Consider the following 23,716-nt stretch of genomic DNA (forward strand, 5'->3'; position numbering starts at 1 on the left):
AGGCCCTTCAGCCCTCGAGGTTGTGCTAACCTGTCATACCGATCTGAAGCCCATCTAACCTACACTATTCCATGAACGTCCATATGCTTATCCAATGACGACTTAAATGTACCTAAAGTTGGCAAATCTACTACCGTTGCAGGCAAAGCGTTCCATTCCCTTACTACTCTCTGAGTAAAGAAACTACCTCTGACATTTGTCCTATATCTTTCACCCCTCAATTTAAAGCTATGCCCCCTCGTGCTCGCCGTCCCCATCCTAGGAAAAAGGCTCACCCTATCCACCCTATCTAACCCTCTGATTATTTTATATGTTTCAATTAAGTCACCTCTCAACCTTCTTCTCTCTAATGAAAACAGCCTCAAGTCCCTCAGCCTTTCCTCATAAGACCTTCCCTCCATACCAGGCAACATCCTAGTAAATCTCCTCTGCACCCTTTCCAAAGCTTCCACATCCTTCTTATAATGCGGTGACCAGAACTATACGTAATTAACCAGAGTTTTGTACAGCTGCAGCATAACCTCTTGGTTCTGGAACTCGATCCCTCTATTAATAAAAGCTAAAACACTGTATGCCTTCTTAACAGCCCTGTCAACCTCAGTGGCAACTTTCAAGGATCTGTGTACATGGACACCGAGATCTCTCTGCTCATCTACACTACTAAGAATCTTACCATTAGCCCTGTACATTGCCTTCCGGTTACTCCTACCAAAGTGCATCACCTCACACTTGTCTGCATTAAACTCCATTTGCCACCTCTCAGCCCAGCTCTGCAGCTTATCTATGTCTTTCTGCAACCTACAGCATCTTTCGTCACTATCCACAACTCCACCAACCTTAGTGTCGTCTGCAAATTTACTAACCCATCCTGCTACGCCCTCATCCATGTCATTTATAAAAATGACAAACAGCAGTGGACCCAACACCGACCCTTGCGGTACACCAATAGTAACTGGTCTCCAGGATGAACATTTCCCATCAACTACCACCGTCTGTCTTCTTTCAGCAAGCCAATTTCTGATCCAAACTGCTATATCTCCCACAATTCCATTCCTCCGCATTTTGTACAATAGCCTATTGTGGGGAACCTTATCAAACGCCTTGCTGAAATCCATATACACCACATCAACCGGTTTACTCTCATTTACCTGTTTGGTCACCTTCTCAAATAAATGAAGGTGCTTAAGGGCTCAGATACCAGTAAAAGGCAATTTGTATAATTTAAGCAGTGCTTTCAAGTTGTACATTGCTGCTAATTTCAACATCACTGAAGTGACAATAATGTTACAGAAGGCCAATGCTGGCCTCAGGTGAACCATTACTTGCGTAACTTCCAAGGGTCCATTGAGAGTTGCACACCATTGCTTTATCATCTGTGATGTAGGTGTAACGCTGGTTTACACTGAATGCAGTGAGACACTGATGTGAGTCTGGGAGAGGAAGGGTGTTGGAAGTTGCCGCTGCATGTGCTGAGCCTGTACATGGTGCCTGATAGAGGCATGTCCCTCATCATCTGCATGTCTCACTGTATAGTGAACAGTCTCAGCCCTCAGCCACTGATGACTGTTTTGAGACCTGATAACCTCTTTCCCTCCTTCTGTTCCCACTGTAGGTGATTTTCACCAAGAGTAATGTGCATAGACATGGGTATTACGGTGGGCTCTGTGATGCTTACCTAAGAATGTTCCTGGAACGATTTGCTACTCAGTGATATCTGCTAATGAACTGCCATTCCTGGTGCCGGTGACATCCTTAAAAGCTCATTGCGCATCCACAGAAACTCCATTCATCCAGAGCTCAGGCCACAAGACCATGCCATCCTGCTCTGAGGTTGCCACCTGGGTCAGTGAACTCCCAGACATCTGGACACCGACATAAGCAGGTCATCTTCTCCACTGAGCCAGAATAAATGGCACACCGTTCTCTCTGATATTTAACATTCACTCTCTCCCTGCAACTGTACCCACCTCTGATCCAAGCTCATGCTCTACCAACTGTCACTAATGCTTAAATATCTTTCCTCACTCATTCTCACTCACCTCAATCCTCAATGGCACTAACTCTGCATGCCCTCTGTGTTGCCTACTCACTCTCTCAGGGCCTGTCTCAACCTGCTTTAACTGTAACAGCTGTGTCACCCACTGTCATCTCCTGTATTGCCTGGCTCTCTTTCATTTCAGAGGGAAACAGCCCACCACAGTCATGGCGGTTGGTGACCAGCCCAACGTTTGGCTCCTCACGCCAAATGTGGACACTTTGACCACCCAAAGTTGCTATCTGACTGCATCCAAGCTCCTGAGCTGGTACCAGTAGATGCCCCTGTTCAAAGGCTGAAGTCGGATGACAACCATGACAAACTTCCTGGCTTCATTTCAGTGCTAAATGTCAAGGCAAGACAGAAGTAATAGGAGCCTGGTATCTCTGGTTGAGGGTGAAAAACACTAAAAAACTCGGCAGGTCAGGGATGCTTTGATCATCGAAGTAGACTCAGAGCTTGTGAGTACTATGAAAGCAAGCCCAGAGATGCAGAGCCAACGAGGTGTGGAGCTGGATGAACACAGCAAGCCAAACAGCATTTTAGGAGCAGGAAAGATGACATTTCAGGCCCAGACCCTTCTTCTGATGAAGGGTCTAGGCCTGAAACATCAGTTTTCCTACTCCTAAGAAGCTGCTTGGCTTGCTGTGTTCTTCCAGCTCCACACCTTGTTATCTCAGATTCTCCAGCATCTGCAGTTCCTGCTATCTCTGAGCCCAGAGATGCAACCTGATCTAATCCATGAGCTGGGTGTGTGTCCCTGAGCACACAGTGTCCTTCTAGCAACGTAAAAAAGACAGATGATAACACTGTCCAAGGTCCAGAAATGCATTGTGAGTGGTTCAGAGATGTGTCTTGAGGGTTCCTAGAAGCTGCTGCATCTTGGATGCCCCTTGAGTGATCCTGAGAGCGGTGGCCAGTGTCCAACATTGTCCATTGGAACAAGCTGTGATTTGAAGTCACCAAGTACCTGCATTGAATTCCACGTCAAGAATTATTGATGTCTCGCTTGTTCAGCCCATTTGCCAAGATCAGAAGCTGAGAATTAATTCAAAATGGCTGTGAGTTGAGGCAGTAATTAGCTGTTTAACAAAATTAATATCCCCCTTAATTGTCTATTTATTTTTACTCAGCAAAAAATGGGCTATGCATAAAAGATGCTGCGACACCCTGCCATCATTGATACAGTCCTTCCTGGACCTTTTGCGTGATTTCACCACAAATCTTGTCACTATGACATATCATTTAGGCCCCTATAAGATTCTGCCCATTTTCATATTGTATTGATTTCTGTCTTTGGATCTAGTAAGTAATAGCTTTTGCCCTAAAGTTTCAACGCCTTCACAACATCGATCTAACAGATCTTGGCATACTGATGCCAATGTAAATGCCTCTGTTCTCTGCGCTTGATGTTGCTGATCAGCCTCTGCCTTATGTTGCAGTCCGTGACAAACTTCAGAGGAGAGCAATTTATCACAATTATTATGAATGGCAGATCATGGAACAAATATACAGATGTTATCCCACAAAGAAAAGAGGACAACCATATGTGCCAGGAGTTAGTGGCAGATCTACTGAGCTGGACATATTCCAAAAATCAGTTGAAGATTGAGTTGAAGATGATTGCACTGCTGTTTGCTGTTCATGACTGCATGAGTAACATCTTATTTGGAACACATTCTGGAGATTTAAATCTATAATGAAGCAACTTAATCTAAACTATCAGCAAATATATAGATGAACATTTTTGTACTTCCAAATGAATTCTAATGTATTGTAATTCTAATTTAGTTCAGTGGTTTAAACATACTTAAAATTATCTTTTGAGTAACACACAGCACTATAATAATTATCTATTTCAACTGTATTTAAACAAACACATTTAGGCCATTTTTATTTGGCTGATACTGCATGTACATTCCTACATAATAATGTTTGACAGATGTCTGACTTACTGTTGTAGTATATGCAGCTTCAGGGTCATCTTCAAGCACTCTAGAAAGACCAAAGTCTGATACTTTACAGACAAGGTTACTATTGACAAGGATATTACGAGCAGCCAAATCGCGGTGTACATAACCCATGTCAGACAGGTATTTCATGCCAGATGCTATCCCACGAAGCATTCCCACTAGTTGAATGACTGTGAAATGTCCATCATGTTTCTGTATAATATAAAATAGAATGATTCATCAAATACACACAACTTATTGTACTAAATTTTACTGAATTACCGGTTAATAAATTTCACTCTAGTTCTTCTGTTGTATTATATGTAATTTGAAGAAACGGTACATAAGGGCTGGCCAAATCATGATACCATAATAATTATATAGCCATAATAATTACATAATTTTTCTCGGTAGTCCAATGTTCTCCAATCCATTATTAATTTTTTGGAATTTATTCCTAATATTTAGTGCATTTCATGATGTGAATACGTACATTCTTTTTGCTTATTTTCTTCATGTATTTCTTTTTAATTTTGTGTCCTATTTCCACCCACAGAGACCAACATTTTATTTGGGCTGAGAAGTTCAGTCTGTGCATTTGTGCAGCTCAGAAATATACACCCACCCCGTAAATGACTTAGAGAGATTTTAATCATTTTACACAGGATTATGCTTGTATTATATTTTTAATGTCACAACAGAATGCATGAGCAGCATTGTTGTGAAGTGGAACAATTAGAAGGCTCATTTCTGTTCTCTAACACACTAGCTGGCTCACAATGTCATTGAAAGGCCCTAAACTTCACTCCGCCTCCATAACCTGTATTCAACTACATGCCACCCCATAGACACCCACATCCGGGCTGAGAAACAACAACTTACAGCTCCCTAACATCCGATCACCTTACCCTTTCATCCACTTAACTGTTACTTAAGCCCCTCAGCCCTCAGGCGCCCTAAACAGTCACCCACCCATGATCCTAAATCCTCTACGCGCTCACATGGCATGCTACCCTCTTACCTATCTGCCACTCTAACCCCTCACAAAATCACCTAGCATTCTACACTTGTGTGTGCTTGGAACCGTTGATCTTTTTATGTGCCATTGCTGACATGGAGCTTTGTCAATGGCAGTGGAAGTGTAAAATCAGGACACACAGTGCATATGATTGTTATTGTCCACTGAAATTAATGATTCAGATGTTATGTCCAGTGTGTGCCTACATCTCTGATTTGAACAGCAGTTAGTTGAGGTGTCCTCTCAGCTGTTCAGACATGCAAACTTTCTTAATGAACTTGATGAAGGGCAAACAGGTACAATACAATTTTTTAAGCTCAAAATCTTAACCTTTTATTGAAAGGAAAACAATCCTATAACATGGGATCAGATCAGGGATGGGCCTCTCTGCAATGTTAAAAATCAAGGCTCCTTACCAGCATTAGGGGCTCACATCACCAACAGCACACCAGCCACTCATCTACAAGGCATTTAATGTGTATCTGTGAAAGTACTAAATTAATGTGCGCATTTGAATACCAGTTTCCTAAAGGCCATTATTGTAAAGCCTCAAAGCTTTTATAATTACATTCAAATGTCAACTCATTAGTTAAGTCCTACAATATGAAAAATATAGCCGTTGAATGAGTTGGTGGGAAGACACAATTGTGTATTTGTCAATGTGTGGAATAGCTTCTGAAAATTTATTTCCAACAATAATTCCAGGTCTGATAATTGTTCATAAATAATCATTGCATTTATTTTAAGTGTGTCAGCTGACTTACCCTCAGAAACGAGTCCAGGGATCCATTTTCCATATATTCAACCACTATCATCACTGGCCTACCTAGAGATGTGCAAGAAGAAAGTAGAACATCACATAAAGCACACATTCTATGGCTCTAGTGACACAATTGTAGGAGTAAAAGCTTAAGTGCCAAGGAACTGACCAAACTGCAGACAGATTTACTTAAAAATACCTGCCTAGTTATCAGAAAATGAGATAAATGGTCAAATATTTGAGATCCTGAAGGGTCTTGATCAGGTGACCCTTTGAAAAAGTGTTTCGTCTTGTGGAAGAATTTAGAACCAGGGTCATAGCTTAAAAATAAAGCCACACCAATATAAAACAAAGATGAGGAAGCATTTTTTTTCTCCCAGATGATTCAGAGTCCTTGGAATTCTCTTTCTCCATAGACAGTGGATATAGGATCTTTAAATATTTTTAAGGCAGAAGTACATAGATTTTTGATTATTACCAAGAAGATAAAAGGTTATAGCGGGTATGCAGGAATGTAGAGTTGAGCTTAAAATCGGATCAGCCAAGATCTTATTGAAGGTAAGTTCTTCAGTTCTAAGAAAGGGTCACCAGCCCCGAAACGTTAACTCTATTTTCTCCCTTACAGACGCTGCCAGACCTGCTGAGCTTTTCCAGCAACTTTGTTTTTGTTCCTGATCTTATTGAATGTTGGAGTAGGCTCGAAGTCCTGAGTGGCCTACTCTTGCGCCATGTTCATATACTTGAACATTAATGTTAAGTAAGTTTCACTCGGTGTAGGTGGGCACAAGTACCACAGCTAACACAGTGCCCAATTCCCAGCCACATTTCTTTTAGGCCAGGATTTTGATTCTGGTTTGGGGGGAGGGCGGGGGAGCGGTGGGGACCTGAGGTGAACAGTCAGCTTATTTGGTGCCACTAGTCGGCAAGCTGGTTTCCTGGCACTATCCTGCCCATGTCATTCTCTTGGGAACTAACTCAGCATTGGAGCCGCTAACTATCCCCAAGCAGAAGTGAAATTAATAAGGTAATTAATAGGTCATTTAAGACCAATAAAGCCAAAGACATAAAGTGAAAGCAATCAATTTTGACAAGTTGAACTTAATTAAGTAGGGAGCTGGAGGCATTCTAACACATTGTATCCCTTAAAATGGCCACCCAAGTGGACAGGGTTGTTAATAAAGCATATGGTGTTTTGGCTTTCATTAACAGGGGGATTGAGTTTAAGAGTCGTGAGATCTTGTTGCAGCTCTATAAAACTTTGGTTAGACTGCACTTGGAATACTGCGTCCAGTTCTGGGCGCCCTATTATAGGAAAGATGTGGATGCTTTGGAGAGGGTTCAGAGGAGGTTTACCAGGATGCTGCCTGGACTGGAGGGCTTATCTTATGAAGAGAGGTTGACTGAACTCGGTCTCTTTTCATTGGAGAAAAGGAGGAGGAGAGGGGACCTAATTGAGGTATACAAGATAATGAGAGGCATAGATAGAGTTGATAGCCAGAGACTATTTCCCAGGGCAGAAATGGCTAGCACGAGGGGTCATAGTTTTAAGCTGGTTGGTGGAAAGTATAGAGGGGATGTCAGAGGCAGGTTCTTTACGCAGAGAGTTGTGAGAGCATGGAATGCGTTGCCAGCAGCAGTTGTGGAAGCAAGGTCATTGGGGTCATTTAAGAGACTGCTGGACATGTATATGGTCACAGAAATTTGAGGGTGCATACATGAGGATCAATGGTCGGCACAACATTGTGGGCTGAAGGGCCTGTTCTGTGCTGTACTGTTCTATGTTCTATGTTCTATGTTCTAGAAATATTCAAGGTGTTCAACATCTGTTGTCCTAACTGGAAGGAGTAAACTTTTGGGGTGATCTATTTTTGTAAGCAGAATTCACAAGCCATTTGAAACAACAAATCAGATGGTACCTGGAATTTTCCAATCAGCTTGAGGGCTTGTTGGCGCAACAGCGGGACCTTGGTGTTCATGGAGGAACAGTGGGATCTTGGTGTTCATGGAGGAACAGCGGGATCATGGTGTTCAAGTGCATAGCTCCCTCAAAGTTGCCACACAGGTGGATAAGGTTGTTAAGAAAGCATATGTGTTTTGGCTTTAATTAACAGGGGGATCGAGTTTAAGAGCTGCGAGGTTATGCTGCAGCTCTACAAAACCCTGATGAGACTACACTTGGAATATTGTGTCCAGTTCTGGTCGCCCTATTATAGGAAAGATGCGGAGGCTTTGGAGAGGCTGCAAAGGAGGTTTACCAGGATGCTGCCTGGACTGGAGGGCTTGTCTTATGAGGAGAGGTTGACTGAGTTCGGACTTTTCTATCTGGAGAGAAGGAGGAAGAGAGGTGACCTGATCGAGGTGTACAAGGTAATGAGAGGCATGGATAGAGTCGATAGCCAGAGACTTTTCCCCAGGGCAGGATTGACTCCCACGAGGGATCATAGTTTAAAGGTGTTAGGAAGAAGGTATAGAGGAGACGTCAGAGGGAGGTTTTTCACCCAGAGAGTTGTGAGCGCATGGAATAGCTTACCAGTGGTAGTCGTGGAAGTGGAGTCATTAGTAACATTTAAGCGAATGCTGGACATGCACATGGACAGCAGTGAATTGAGGGGAATGTAAGTTAGGTTATTTATATTTTTGGATTAGTATTATTCCATGGCACAACATCGTGGGCCGAAGGGCCTGTACTGTGCTGTACTTCTCTATGTTCTATGTTCTACTGTGGAAATGGAGGCAGCGTCCTGGTGCCATCCTTAATTGTGCACCCACCTCACATGCATTGACCAATCTTAGAATAACTGGAGTCTGGTGACTGTTTTGGACATGGATCAGGGGTTAGAACTTGTATTTGACACGACAGTCAGGGCCTAATTGCAAAAAGGAAAATCCTGAACTGGGTTTCTGTACTAGAGGAGCAATCTTTGTTTTTGATAACGTTTCCTGGCTTAGTTCTCCCTAGTGCATGGTTCAGGTCTGGCCAGTGGTACACTTCCGAGGATGTACGGACTTCCTCATACGCTCAGTGAACAGGACCCTACCGTTTATTACTGTGCTCTACAATGGATGACCATAAATTTCCAGCACCCATACATCATATTTTAACATTAATCTCACTGCATTTGAGTGTGAGATCTGTATATCTGTATGACCCTGCCTAATCCTTTATTGGTGAGAAGGATAATCATGTGAAAGGTAGACGACAAGTTTGTGGATAGAGGAATATAGGAACAAGAGCAGACCATTTGGCCCCTTCAGTCTGGTCCATCATTCAATAAGATCATGGCTGGTCTGATTTTGCCTCAGTTCTACCTGCCGGCATGTTTCCATAACACCTAATGTTTTTACTGTTCAAGAATATTGGCCTCAAATGTATTCAACGACACTGCCACCACATTTCTCTGACATGAAAGAATTCCAAAGATTTATCACACTCTGAAAGAATACTCCTCTTCATCTCTGTCTCCAATAGTCACTGGAAGCTACATAACTTCCTTTGATATGGTTTCCAGAAATCTGGAGGGTAACAACTGGAAGCCACTTTTCTTTTTACTGTCAGTAGGATAGCATAAATGATTTTCTGGCAATTTGTATTCAAATCACAAACAAAATCTTCAGAATATGTAATATTGAATAGGTTGCCTTGGAAATTATAGAACTGAATTCTGAATGCACTTGTCCTTCTTTATGTAAAAATATGCACCATATGCTTTAAATAGAGCTATACTTTTTAATATTCACAGCCATCTCTTGCTTGTTAGAAAAAGGCTCAGGTTTTAAGCAGTGTCTTGCATGCATTAAATATTAATGCCGTTGACAGTAATTGATAAAGCTCTCCTGATGTCAGATAAATCTGTTGTGTTTTATAAGACTTTGAATTCCCTTATCTCACTTCACTGTGCTATTTCTATGCAATAGTCCATATACCACCTGCAACTGACCACAACAGAAGAATCATTTGAAAAGCTGCTTGTTTGAGCAACATGTTCTAAATAAGGGAAATGTAAAAAATAACTACTGCTTTTAATTATTTGAAATGGGAACATCAATATGTGCACATATAATATTTGGACATCATCTGTTTCAGTTTTTTTGCAGCAAGGGATTTTGGAGTCCAATCTAGGACACAGCAGCTGAAAATAATGTTATTACAAACGGCATTAAATTTGTATAGATGTCTATTATCCCTCAGGGTGTGGTGTTTTTACTTTCATCTTTCAGTTCGTGCTTATGTTACTAAACAGCTTCTAAGCTTTTATTTCTCTTTATAAATATTATAATCAGTGAAATCTGAGAACTAGCATATACTTATCTCCAGTGATAAGAAACATTCCGGAGAGGAAGCAATGCAGTCAGAATGATAATGATCATTCTGTAGAACACATGGAACTCATCCAACTAGGAGCTGAGTCTGTCTGTTTGTCCTCCTACCCTTACCTCATATCCCAATTTCCTCTGCACTAGCCTCCGTCTTCTGTCCACAACATGGCAAAGCTCACCGTAGCTTCATTTATACATCAGTCATTCTGCTGCTGTACTGACCTCGCTGGCTAACCTCCACCTACGTTTGGTGACCACTAATCTGACTGCTTCTGTAAATCTGCTTCCTGGACCACATTTTGGATGCCGTCTGATGTGATTTTACCTCCAACATGATATTTTTTCCTGATGCAGCAATATTTATGTTATTTCCTGTAACACACAAAAGTGGGTGTGAACATTATGGTATTGAAGAATTCATCAGGCATTTATGACAGCAGATAATTATGTATAACATTACATGCTCAGGCACATAGGTGCCTGGTCTAACCTTAGGTTATTAGAGTATGTCAGGGATGCATTGAGCTGCATGCTTCCAGCAATATGTTCAGCTTCAAATGATTCCCTGGCTAGGGTAGAGAGCTTACAAACTCAATCATATGCTATGATACAATGATGCTATCATGAACATGTCTCTTAAGGGTATACTGACATATTGACTGTGAGACAGAACATAAGATCATTCTTCTGCTTCTATATATGAATTACAATTACTATTTTGTCTGTGAGCCCCCTGCGAGCTCACATAGGATACTTTCCGCTTTGTGTGCTGAATTACTCCAGTGCTAACTCTGATTTCCAATTCGGTTCCTATCTTGGCCACTGCCTCCACAGTGTTTATGTTCCACAGCAAACACTGGAGTTATTTGTATGCAATTCCACTGATGTTGCTCTAGAAAACTGCCTTCCTCAGCTGATCTCCAATGGAGCTCACTATGATCAATTTACAAGCAGATACAGGCTTTTGCTTGCAAATGATGTTACCAAGGATTGAGTGTCAATGAGGAAGGGGATACAGCTATGGCAGGGAGAGCTGCAGTTTCAACTGGAAATGGATAAATGTGGAAATTGGTAACAACAGTTGCCCTCGTAGAAAATGGAGAGAAGGGATCAGAAAAGGAGAGTGTGATTTACAACATTGATGGTTGCAGAAAACTGAGAGGAGGTTATGGACTAGTATCAGACAGAATTCTAAACCATTCAGTAAAAAAAAATTCAAATTTGAGGGTCTATTAAATCTATTAAAGCAACCCTTTTGGAAATCAGCAATTAACAAGTAGAGAAGCTGTTCAGGCAGAATTCTCCAGTGACCTCTGTGGCTGCCAACAATGCGTACATTTTTATGGGCTTCTAATAATCACTTTCCCATGGGAGCAGAACAACAACACTGACTCCCCAATAACACAGAAAGCACAACATCAATGCACCACCCTATATTCAATTCATTCTCCTCTCCCAGGAAATATCAGAATGTCTGCCAACAAGGCAAGTAGCCTGAGTTTGACTTCCTGTGGAGTCTTGAACAGCATCACCAGTCAGTTCCAATTATTCAGACCAGGGCTGCAGAACCATGTATATTGAGTGTTGCCACCCTTGTTTCAGTTACCAATGTGATAAATCTGAGGCCAGCAAATGTTAAATTAATATGACAGCCATTGTTACAGAGACTGAGATGGAGACCCAGAGGGAAAGCTTCCTCTCTCGAGATCCTGAGCTGTTCGCCCAGTAATCCAAATGAGTATTTCAGGCACTCCTTAACATTAATCCTTTCAGAGCCTTGGATCATTATACAACTCCCCCAAAGCCTTTCTTACCCATGATTAATATATCTATGCGTTCATGTGTATAATTTCCTTTCCTATAGCCCATCTCCCTCCAAAAGTCTCTGACTATATGAATTCAGGTGGTCTATTTTCACAGAATGCAGTTTTTTCAGTCTTCGAAGATTGGTAGATCTCCGAGTTGAAAACTGCTGACTGAATTTCTATTCATGAGTGTGAGGGCTGACAGTCATTTCTGGCTTGGAGAGGGCAGTTGTTTTGGTGGGGGCAGAGAAAGAATCTAATTGCTATAAGCAATGAACACAAAACGGTACAATTACATTCCACATTGTAGTCAGTATGTCTCAAGCTAGTGCGAATGAGGAAATATTGAGAGGGTAGACTCAGCGTGATGCTCAAGAACTGGACAATTACAGATGTTACAACTCTGACAAAAAAGTGTGAACCTAACTGCATCAACTATAGTTATTTTAATTGCAGGGCAGGGGAATATTTTTCAGGAGCCAATTTGCAGAACAGTTCTAAGGAAGGTTCACTCAACCTGAAACATTAACTCCAGATGCTGCCAGATCTGCTGAGCTTTTCCAGCAATTTCTATTTTTGTTTCTGATTTACAGCATTGGTAGTTCTTTTGGTTTTGAAGAGTTCCTAGAATGCATTTAGGGAAGTTTTTTACAATATGATGGGAAAGGAATCGCAATTTCCAGTGGCATAGAAGCATTGCTATACTTAGTTCTTGGAATGAGTTGGTCCAAGTGGATTAGGTTTCAGCAGGGGAACAGTTTGCAGAAAAGTAAACATTGTATTATAAGGTTTAGGCAGCTATTCAGAGTAAAAATAATTAATTGTGGCAATGTCAACTTCAATGGGGAAGGAATGGTACTGTCTGAGATAAACTAGTATCAGAGGCTACTAGGCAAAACTGCAATTAAACAATGGGTTGCCTTCAAAAAAAATATGTTTGCACAGTCAGGGTATATTCCCACAATGAGAAAGATAGGACAAAAATCCAGAGCTTCTTGTATCATGAAAGAGATAGTGATTAAGATGAAGTAAGAAAAGTGTGCTGATCACAGATGTCAGGTGGATAATACAATTCAGAATTAGGCTCAATATTGAAATTTCAGAAGAGAAGTCACAGAGCAAATAAGACAAGCAGAAAGAGACTATGAGAAGAAACTGAAAGCGAACATAAAAGTAAATCCTAAAGACTTCCATAGGCATATAAGTAGTAAAAGAGCAGTAGGAAGAGGAGTATGTGAATTAGGAGCCAGAAGGGAGATTTACACATGAAGAAAAAGGGTATAGCTGAGTTAATAGACATTTTATACCTGTCTTTACCAAAGAAAGAAATACGGCAGAAGTCACGGAGAAAAGTGTGGGAATTTAGGTACTTTAATGGTTTAAAATTGGTAAGAAGGAGTTATTGAATAATCTGTCTGTACCTAAGCTACAAGGATTGAACAAGATGTGTAAAAGGAAACTGATGAATACGAGGGTGGAAATTGTGAATGCAGTGGTCATAACTTTCCAATCTTCCCGGACTGAGGTATGATGGCTCTCAGGTTAAATCACCATCTGTGGTTGGTCTCTTCTGACAGAGCAGCCCTGTGGTCTGGTAAGACATTGGCAACTTGACTTGAGCATCAATACAGTCTTTCATAAGGGAATTGGATCATGATCCGAAAGGGAAAAATTTGCAGGGTTGCAGGAGAGGTGGTGGTGTAATATCATCTTCATTGGATTAGTAATCCACAGATCCAAATTAACGTTCTGGGCACATGGGTTTGAATCCTATTATAGCAAATGGTCAAACATGAATTCAGCTACTAAAAACATTTGGAACTAAAATATCAGTCTAATAGCCATTGTCAATTGCTGTTAAAAATCCAGCTGGTTCATTGAGGTTCTTTCATGTGACTGCTGAACAACAGTAAGGTGGTTGACTCTTAAGTGCGCTCTGAAATGGTCTACCAAGCTGTAACTAACAGCTGCAAGGAAATAAGAAAGCAATGAAATTGGACATATCACCTGTTGTCAATCCAGGGACAGGCAAAAGTCAACAGTCCATGCAGACCTGCTGATTCTGCAGAATCCTCTTTAATAATATCTAGGTGTTTGTGAAGAGCTCTCCACCAGACCAGTCCAGCAATTCTATGACATAATTACCCTCACAGAATCATACCTAATAGAATATGTTAGGTAGCACAGTTGACTCAGTCCTGGATTACTTCATTCATGGTAGTTCTTCTGGAGAAGTGGCCGCTGAGATCTGATAAATGCTTCACATTTGGTCTAGAGCTATCCCATCTATGTAGCTTGTCTGGGAGATTCACAACTAGTTCAGGGAGAGTTGGTGGATGGCTTTCATCTTGCCATTGTTTATGAGTAGGCCAAGCAACAGACATAATGTGCTGAAAAGGATGAGCAGCTTTTGCATGTCCTTTGAGGTGTGAGCCACGACACTGCATTCATTTGTAAACTGTAAATTGTGGACGCCCATGTTGGTGAGTTTTGTTTTTACCCTGAAGTGACCAATGCACTTTTTATAATATTTTAATTGTTTGAAGCTTATTCCTGTGCTAACATTTGCATTTTTTCCCCCCATGATAATCAACAGTGCAAAAAAAAGACTAATTTAGAATGTGTGAGTGATAATGGGAACAGCAGATGCTGGAGAATCCATGATAACAAAAGTGTGAGGCTGGATGAACACAGCAGGCCAAGCAGCATCTTAGGAGCACAAAAGCTGATGTTTTGGGCCTAGATCCTTCATCAGAGAGGGGGATGGGGAGAGGGAACTGGAATAAATAGGGAGAGAGGGGGAGGCGGACCGAAGATGGAGAGAAAACAAACTAGGTAGAAAGGAGAGTATTGGTGGGGAGGTCGGAAGGGGATAGGTCAGTTCAGGGAAGATGGACAGGTCAAGGAGGCGGGATGAGGTGGTAGGTAGGAAATGGAGGTCCGGCTTGAGGTGGGAGGAAGGGATGGGTGAGAGGAAGAACAGGTTAGGGAAGCAGAGACAGGCTGGGCTGGTTTTGGGATGCAGTGCGGGGAGGGGACGAGCTGGGCTGGTTAAGTGATGCAGTGGGGGGAGGTATTCCACTTGGGAACTCTGCAGCCCAATGGCATCAAGGCGGACTTCACAAGCTTCAAAATCTCCCCTTCCCCCACTGCATCCCAAAACCAGCCCAGTTCTTCCCCTCCCCCCACTGCATCACTTAACCAGCCCAGCTCATCCCCTCCCACCACTGCATCCCAAAACCAGCCCAGCCTGTCTCTGCTTCCCTAACCTGTTCTTCCTCTCACCCATCCCTTTCTCCCACCTCAAGCTGGACCTCCATTTCCTACCTACTAACCTCATCCTGCCTCCTTGACCTGTCCATCTTACCTGAACTGACCTATCCCCTCCCTACCTCCTCACCTATATTGTCCTCTCTACCTATCTTGTTTTCTCTCCATCTCCGTCCACCTCCCCCTCTCTCCCTATTTATTCCAGTTCCCTCTCCTCATCCCCCTCTCTAATGAAGGGCCTAGGTCCGAAACGTCAGCTTTTGTGTTCCTGAGATGCTGCTTGGCCTGCTGTATTCATCCAGCTCCACACTTTTGTTAATTTAGAATGTGCCACCAGTATATTAGCTGAGGCTGCTGAATGTGATCTAAAGTTATGTCATCTACCTTCTGTGTCTTAACTTTCCTAGTAATCAAATCTTAATTCAAGATTTCACCATTATGTGCAAGATCATGCAAACTAAGTTCCATCCCCACTCCCAGAACCTTCAAGCTAAGTGGTCAGAAGATAAACAAACTTCAAGGTAACAAAGTGTGGAGCTGGATAAACAGAGCAGACCAAGCAGCATCTTAGGAGTACAAAAGCTGATGTTTCAGGCCCAGACCCTTCATCAGAAAAGCTCAGAAGGGTCTAGGCACGAAACATCAGCGCTTGTAGTCCTAAGATGCTGCTTGGCCTGCTGTGTTCATCCGGATCCATACTTTGTTATCTCGAATTCACCAGCATCTGCAGTTCCCATTATCTCTCTCACACACAAACTTCAGTCTGTTTAACAAAAATAAATCTGCCTGTTTTTGTACATTGCAATTCTGTCCAATTACATACAGCACGGGTACAAACATTGGAACAATTTGCTGCAAAAAGGGATGGGTGGGAAGGAAACTGTAACAGGGAAAAGACCTACAAAAGGGATAATGGCTGCTACCTGAAGACTGTCCCAATGTTCAGTTCAGTAATAAAATAGGCAATGTGGATGCTTGTCAACTGCTCCTTCTTGTGTATCATAATACAAGGTCAGCAGATGTTGCCTAATGTGTTATATCTCAAGATCAGTGCGCCAGCATACCTAAAAGAGACATGCCCATGATATTAACGTACGATAGCCTGTGATGAGGATATTAAAATCTCAAACTCCATCCTACCTCAGGATCATGTGAAACAACTGGAAGAGTGTTGCTCCATGTGACTTAATAGTTTAATGTTAGCCCAGAAACCAATGTACCAGAGAGATGTAATGATTATGTATGACAGCTGTAATAAATATCCACTGGATTCTTCATTACCATGGTATTGACACCCAGTTTCTAATATTACAAGGGATAACTGAAACATAGCCACATCAGGTAAAACAGCACACTATCATCACATGAAAACATCACATGTTCAAATTCCCACTCAAGCCCACACCATCCTATTTTGAACCATATTGTTGTTTCTTCACTGTTGCTGGGTGAAAATCCTGGAACTTACTTTCTAACAATTCTGGGTGTACAGCTACACCACATGGACTGCAGGTGTTTCAAGAAAATGGCTCATCACCACCTTCTCAAGGGCTTTTAGGAATGGGCAATAAATGTAGACTTATATGATATTGCAGTGACACTCATGTTCTGAGAAAGAATACATAAAAAGATCAGATTCGAAGGTGGGTTGAAATCACATCTAAAGTCCACTTTTGGACTTTCAGCTACAGATTCAATAAAATGATGTACGTTGTGAGCTGAAGTTACTTTCACTTTATAAGATTATAGCTCCATGCCTTATCCTTGCTGAAGATGGATGCATTCCATAACCCACTCCCCCTGTGCCTGGCAGTCATGGGGATCCTGGTCTGCACCTTTTTTTTTGCCTTGCATCTGGGAGATAAGCAAAACCTGAGTGCAAATCAAAGGAAAATCTACCCCATTGTGCTATAGTTTCTATTACTGCAGCTACAAGTACTAAGAATAAAACAATGGGGGAAATGGGCAGATATCCAATTGGCATTGAATCTTAAATTCAGGATTTTGAAAGACATTTCAATAATTGTTAATATGCCTAATTCATTTTCCAACAAAAGGACATGTGGAGTTAATTAGCTTTTACTTTAACATGCATTAATGAGCAAGCATTATTTGGTTTAATAGTTTGGCTTGCAGTATTTTTGGATAAACACACTACATTCAGTGCCAAGACAAGACAAGAAAATAAAGTACATTAATGCACCTGTATGGCTGATACACATGATATATCAGTGTCACCTCTAAGAAAATCGCAAAAGCTCTGTTGGCTCTAGTTCAGAGTTGGCACATATCTAACAATTCCTTTGTTATCTGGAAGGGAGAATGTTCTCTTATTTATCTCATGACCTCAATATAAAAAAGAACAAATGTCTTTCACTCAGCAGGTCCAATGTATCTAGATGATTAAATTCAGTTCCAATCTCTGCACAGCTCAAATATAACTTTTCACAAATATTTTCCAAAAATAGTAACAACTTACCAAAAATTAAAAAGTACATATGATATGTCACTAAGGATTGTCAATGAATGAAAATGTCACCCTACATCCAATATTTTATCATTCTAAAGGACTTATCTTCAAAATGGTAAATTGCAGACAGGCACATTTTTGTCAATGAATAATGATGTTACTGGTGTCATTTGCTGATGTCTGAAATCTCAAGGGCATAGTCAGTTTAGTCGGCATGTCTATTGTGTAGAACAGCAGGGTAGTAGCTTCAAGCTATAACAGAACGGTAGTGAGAGACATGACACGTCTTAAGAGGTGATGAGCAGTGTAAGGGACAAGCAAGTAGTGGCCTGAAGGTAAAATACAAGCAGAAGGAAACATAAGGGAAAATCTCTGGAAATGAAATGGATCACAGTACCGACAAAGAAATAAGACTGATTTCAGAGTGAAAGTAAATAAGCTATTACAAAAAACATAAAAACGCTGAAGACAAAAATTTAAAATATCCTTGAGGACCCACATGGTCATAAGTAGGTAGGAGTAAGATTTCTTCTAACTGCAGCATTCTGTGCATTCCAAGAGAGAAACATATCAAAAAATGATGGATTTGGCAACCACTTGATGGTTTCAATGTGCCTTCGGAAAATCGAAGACCTTAAAAATAAGATATCCTCCATATATGGACTCCAGTTGTATTAGGGATCACCTTTCCAGTTTCTTGTTTATATGTTGGAAGGGGCAGAAACAAGAAATGCTTCCCACTTCTATCACATTCTCATATTACATCTACAAAGAGGTGAAGGCTGAACGAAAGCTCGACCCCTTAGCCACAGCATATTAACTTCTTATTACATTAGGAAGGTTAACAATTTATAGGCACCTGAAACGTTTTGAAACTTTTCGTAGAGGCAATGATATTGGAGTTAATCCCCTAATAAAGGACAAATTGCGTCACTGTAATTTAATATATTTCAGCTGAAGCTCCACTTACAACACATCAATAACACTACCGTGTACTCCAACTGAATACCAGTTCTGCTTGGTTGAAATCATGCAGTGCGGTACTACGAATGCATTTATGAGTTTTGGTTATTCGTATATTTTAGCAAAGACATTTACTCCATGGATGCTAAAATAAAGGACAAAGAATTTCAAAGGAGTGAGAGAGTTCAGTGAAACTTGGTCTTAGCCCAAACGAAGTGACCCAGTGCCTGGTATGACCTTGGGCCTTTGGCTTCAATAGCACATGATGCCAGTGCCTTTCTCAATTGCAGTGAAGGTGGAGTAGCACTCGCACCCAGTGGTCTTGCTTCAACAGAAAAGGTTCTGTATTTATGAATATAACTTAATTTTAATGAGAAGTCACTGAAAATTCTTGACAGGTGCAGGTCCTATATTTGCTCTGATCATTGGGATCAAATGTTACAGAATGGTTTTAAACAGGCATTATGCAATTAAAACCCAAATAAATGTGTAGCATTAATTCACCAATGGGCTAAAAGCATCACAGATTGTATTCCATGACCAAATTGAATAGTGTTTTATCTATTTATACCTGAAAAACACAGAAACTAAACTGACTGGTAAAACACACTATTCCACAATACAATCCAACTTGCTGAACTCCTTTATGGCCATTGTGAACTAAAACGAAATAGCATTTGAAATTGGTACAAAGGTTGCACAGGTACACAGACACAAGACAGAAGAACATCACACATGAAGCACAAACAAATTATGAATTTTTTTAACGGGGCATGTATTAATTGATCTATACCTATTGATTGATAACCATTACGGATTGATAACCTTATGGAAATGAATTCCAATTCAATGTGCACACTAAAGTAAAATCAAACATAGACATGTTTCATCTTTAATCTCAAATTGAATTCTGATCTCCAATTCTGCACACAATTCTGCTTGTGTGATATTTTCCATGATCAATTTAATAGCAATTTTAAGACACCTAAAATGTATGGGTTCTATAGTGGTTGAGGTGTTACGATTTTAAGTATATTAAACCTGATTAGAACCTGTTGAGTTCTGAATGTAAAACAGGCAGGCCTTGGGGATGGGGTGGGGAAGGGTGGTGGGGTGGAGAGATGGGCAAAGGAGTGGTTAGGAACAAGCCCTTAAAATGGCCACCCAAGTGGACAGGGTTGTTAATAAAGCATATGGTGTTTTGGCTTTCATTAACAGGGGGATTGAGTTTAAGAGTCGTGAGATCTTGTTGCAGCTCTATAAAACTGTGGTTAGACCGCACTTGGAATACTGCGTCCAGTTCTGGGCGCCCTATTATAGGAAAGATGTGGATGCTTTGGAGAGGGTTCAGAGGAGGTTTACCAGGATGCTGCCTGGACTGGAGGGCTTATCTTATGAAGAGAGGTTGACTGAGCTCGGTCTCCTTTCATTGGAGAAAAGGAGGAGGAGAGGGGACCTAATTGAGGTATACAAGATAATGAGAGGCATAGATAGAGTTGATAGCCAGAGACTATTTCCCAGGGCAGAAATGGCTAACACGAGGGGTCATAGTTTTAAGCTGGTTGGAGGAAAGTATAGAGGGGATGTCAGAGGTGGGTTCTTTACACAGAGAGTTGTGAAAGCATGGAATGTGTTGCCAGCAGCAGTTGTGGAAGCAAGGTCATTGGGGACATTTAAGAGACTGCTGGACATGCATATGGTCACAGAAATTTGAGGGTGCATACATGAGGATCGATGGTCGGCACAACATCGTGGGCTGAAGGGCCTGTTCTGTGCTGTACTGTTCTATGTTCTATGTTCGAAGCAATAAATCCATTCTTAGGACACCATGTTGGTCAGTTTGAGGTGGCTGAGGGTTTGCATTTTCACAATCATTTTACTATTAATTTACTTTAGCTGGAAAGAAAAGCCACAATGGTTCCTTATTAACTTTTAATACTTTTAAAAGTTTTAAGAGAAAAAAAACTTTTAAGTGACTCCATAATCTTCAAATGCTGTACATCTTGCTGATCCCTGTCATATTTTTGCAGCCCTGACTGTATGCCATGCCACTACCACAATCTCATCTCCCCATCCCACCATGAATACTAGATTTTTGGGTCACTGAGTTAACTTTACGGTGCAAAAGAATTGTCATCCAAATACTAGTTGCACACTATGTATGCTTTATGGTTATATACCAACATGTTGTCATATTTCAACCAGCATAAATGCACATAAATATAAGAAAAGTAAAATACTTTTTGTTACAACTCCCTCCAAACGAACAATGTTGGGATGGTCAAATTGGCCCATGATGCTAGCTTCTCTGAGGAAATCCTTCCGTTGCCTATCCATGTAACCTCCTTTTAGGGTCTTAATAGCAACAGGAATTTCCCTTTTTCCAGGTGTCTTTAGCCGACCGCTACAGACCTCTCCAAATTCCCCTAAAAATACAAATCATGAGAACAACGAAGTTATTTACTACAAACTGATCAAGCCTCATAAATCTAAGATGGCCACTCAATTTAACCATTACATTTAATATGTGAAAATTCAATGTTAGGTATCTAAAATATCAAGGTCTACAGGATACATTAAGTGTGTTTGCTTGTTGACAAAGTGTTCATCTGGGAACAGTCAATTCACCAATTAAGACAAGTCTTCTTTCAACCTCCAGGCACTTAAACAACTCGAAATCAGGAATCAGGTTTGTATACAATCAAACAAACTGGCAGGGGCTTCATGTGCTGAGAATCTTGTTGACAGATTTTCAATTGCTCTGACCCTATGCAGAGTGTTGGTCACTGCAGATGAAAATTTTTTAAAAAGACTTACCAATATTAATTTACGCACTAGGCAGAGGGGAGTGTGTTAATGCAATGTCTTTCTACTTCAGAAACAAGTTAAAATACAGCTGAAACTGCTGGAATGAACATTACTTGCATCAAAATAACGAGCAAGTTTGAAACACATGCTTTGTGAACATGGGCTGCAAACACTAGATGTAGCACTAATTTGAAAAAAACTGAAGGCCATGAAGATAGGTGTTGTAGCAGGTAGAAACATTGACCTCTATTCTGTAAGCGACGTCTTTACATGATTGGGGTTATCGCATTTGGCATGGGAGGCAGAGATTGGTGTTGCACCTGCTCATGTTTCCAACTGGAGTAAGAACAGTAAAAGGTGGAACAATCCAGAGGAATAGGCAGCATACACAAAGAAACAGTTATCATATCACACTGATGACCTTTTTTTTACAATTGGAGATATTTAGTATTGCCAAAATGTGTTCAAAAGGAATAATAATTTCTCCAACACTAGTGGTCTTTTGCTTGGCAATTCTTAAAAAAAACACTTTCAAGAAAAACAATACAATATAGATCAGTAAAAAGAATTGGAATGAATTGCAGAAGTGCATGACACACCTTCAGGATTTTATGCGTACAACATGACAACTATCTCCACATTAAGATTAAATCATGTCCTAATCTCTATTTTATGATATTTCTCAATAAGCGTTAGGTGTGACAGATGAGGAAAGCAATGTGTGAATAAATAGTTTTGCTGCTATCCAGTAATTAAAAGGAAGACAGCTACTGCACAGAATAAAGCCAGGCACTAGATCTGAACAAATGTCAGGGCAGAACTTTGAAATTTTACAAGGCTGGTTAAAATAATGGTTAGTTCAAGGGCAAAATGGAACAAATTCAGGACTAAAGTATACAATACTCCTGAGAGTCAGAAGTGATCAGAAAATGAATAATATGTTCTTACTGGCTCCCTGTAACTCCCAAGCTAATAATTTCAACTTGAGTTTTGAAAAGCTGTCAAAATTTGCGTAAAATGGTTGGCCTAGCAAAAAAAACCTTCTTAAAAGAAAAACATATATTACAAGAAACTCAATAAATAGCCTTGTTGTCTTCAGGAGGTTTTCAGAGTTGAAATGTGCATTAAATATTTTTAGTCATGATTAATGAGCCCTGTACAACACCGCAGAAATTTGTCTCATACGGAATCCCTACTGACTGGATATTATTACAACTATTTGTTTGATCCATCAGCTGGATTGTTACCTATTTGCAAGAGAACATTTGATCATAGATGGATGAGTAGCAGAAGTCTTGAATGTGTTTGGACTTTACGTATCTTTGAAAGTGGTTTCTTGCTGACGAAAAGAAATTATTATTGGATGAATTGTTTAGTTTTTCAAAGAAACCATTTAAAAGGAGGCAATTTTTATCCTTGCTGTTCTGATCTTGCTTAAAAAGTGGACAGTAATGCAACTAAAAGAGTACAAGAAGCCAAATCATTAATTCAATGCTCTGATCTCAACTATACCGATTTCTGGATGGACATTTAGATGAATGGCTTGAGCTCACAACAGAGACAGGTAGCAAGCTCATTAAATATACTGTCGTTGAGATCAGATTGTTGCAATCCCCAATACCATTTTCATCTCTTCTACTCTCACTTCCTTTTAATGTCCACAAATTATGTGCAGTTCAAGAAAAGTAACAAAGTGTGAAGCTGGATGAACACAGCAGGCCCAGCAGCATCTCAGGAGCACAAAAGCTGATGTTTCGGGCCTAGGCCCTTCATCAGAAAAGGGGGATGGGGAGCGGGTTCTGAAATAAATAGGGAGAGAGGGGGAGGCGGATGCCACTATTACTTGCAGGGATCTTTTGCTCCACTAAGGTACAAGAGGCATTCCGCTTGCATTAGACATCATATGTTTGTGGAAACAATCACTGATATCTTGGGGTCAGGGTAGAGTACTGCGATTAATCCTTCTTGTCATTGTAATTCTAAGGGCTTATTTATTTAACATTAGTACAGGATGAACCACCTGTGAGTCATAACAAAAAGAGGCAGTAATTTAACGCCAAGATGTTGTTTATTATTGCATGATAGCAAGAGGTACAAGTTACTTCGGCTAATCAGACATCATTGCTAAGGCTATTCAGAGTCAGGGATATCATATCTGACCTCAATGCGATCTAGAGCCAGGTTCCTTAACTCTACAGCTAAGACTGAATATCATCACCAGATTGGCTGGAGCCTAATGCGGCTTCCAACATTAACTCTTTCAGACTGCATTCCATTGTACAACATTAAATAATTCTTTTTCACGACAAAAAGATTTC

The 23,716-nt window shown here is 40.7% G+C and overlaps 1 protein-coding gene across 4 annotated transcripts in view; it reads right to left on the minus strand.

Annotated features, from left to right (window-relative positions):
- The window catches only part of epha6 (eph receptor A6), a 617,472-nt gene that overhangs the window by 43,074 nt on the left and 550,682 nt on the right, over positions 1-23,716 (minus strand). For 3 of the 4 annotated variants that reach the window (XM_048540624.2, XM_048540622.2, XM_059650323.1), the window contains 3 exons: positions 20,831-21,016; positions 5,770-5,831; positions 3,991-4,200 (listed from right to left, as the gene is read on the minus strand). In XM_048540624.2, the coding sequence (XP_048396581.2) occupies positions 3,991-4,200; positions 5,770-5,831; positions 20,831-21,016 (458 nt within the window). The remainder of the gene's footprint in view (positions 1-3,990; positions 4,201-5,769; positions 5,832-20,830; positions 21,017-23,716) is intronic. The other variant, XM_059650322.1, reaches the window with a different exon arrangement.

The sequence above is a fragment of the Stegostoma tigrinum genome, chromosome 12 (genome assembly GCF_030684315.1).
Source record: "Stegostoma tigrinum isolate sSteTig4 chromosome 12, sSteTig4.hap1, whole genome shotgun sequence".
Lineage (NCBI taxonomy): Eukaryota > Metazoa > Chordata > Chondrichthyes > Orectolobiformes > Stegostomatidae > Stegostoma > Stegostoma tigrinum.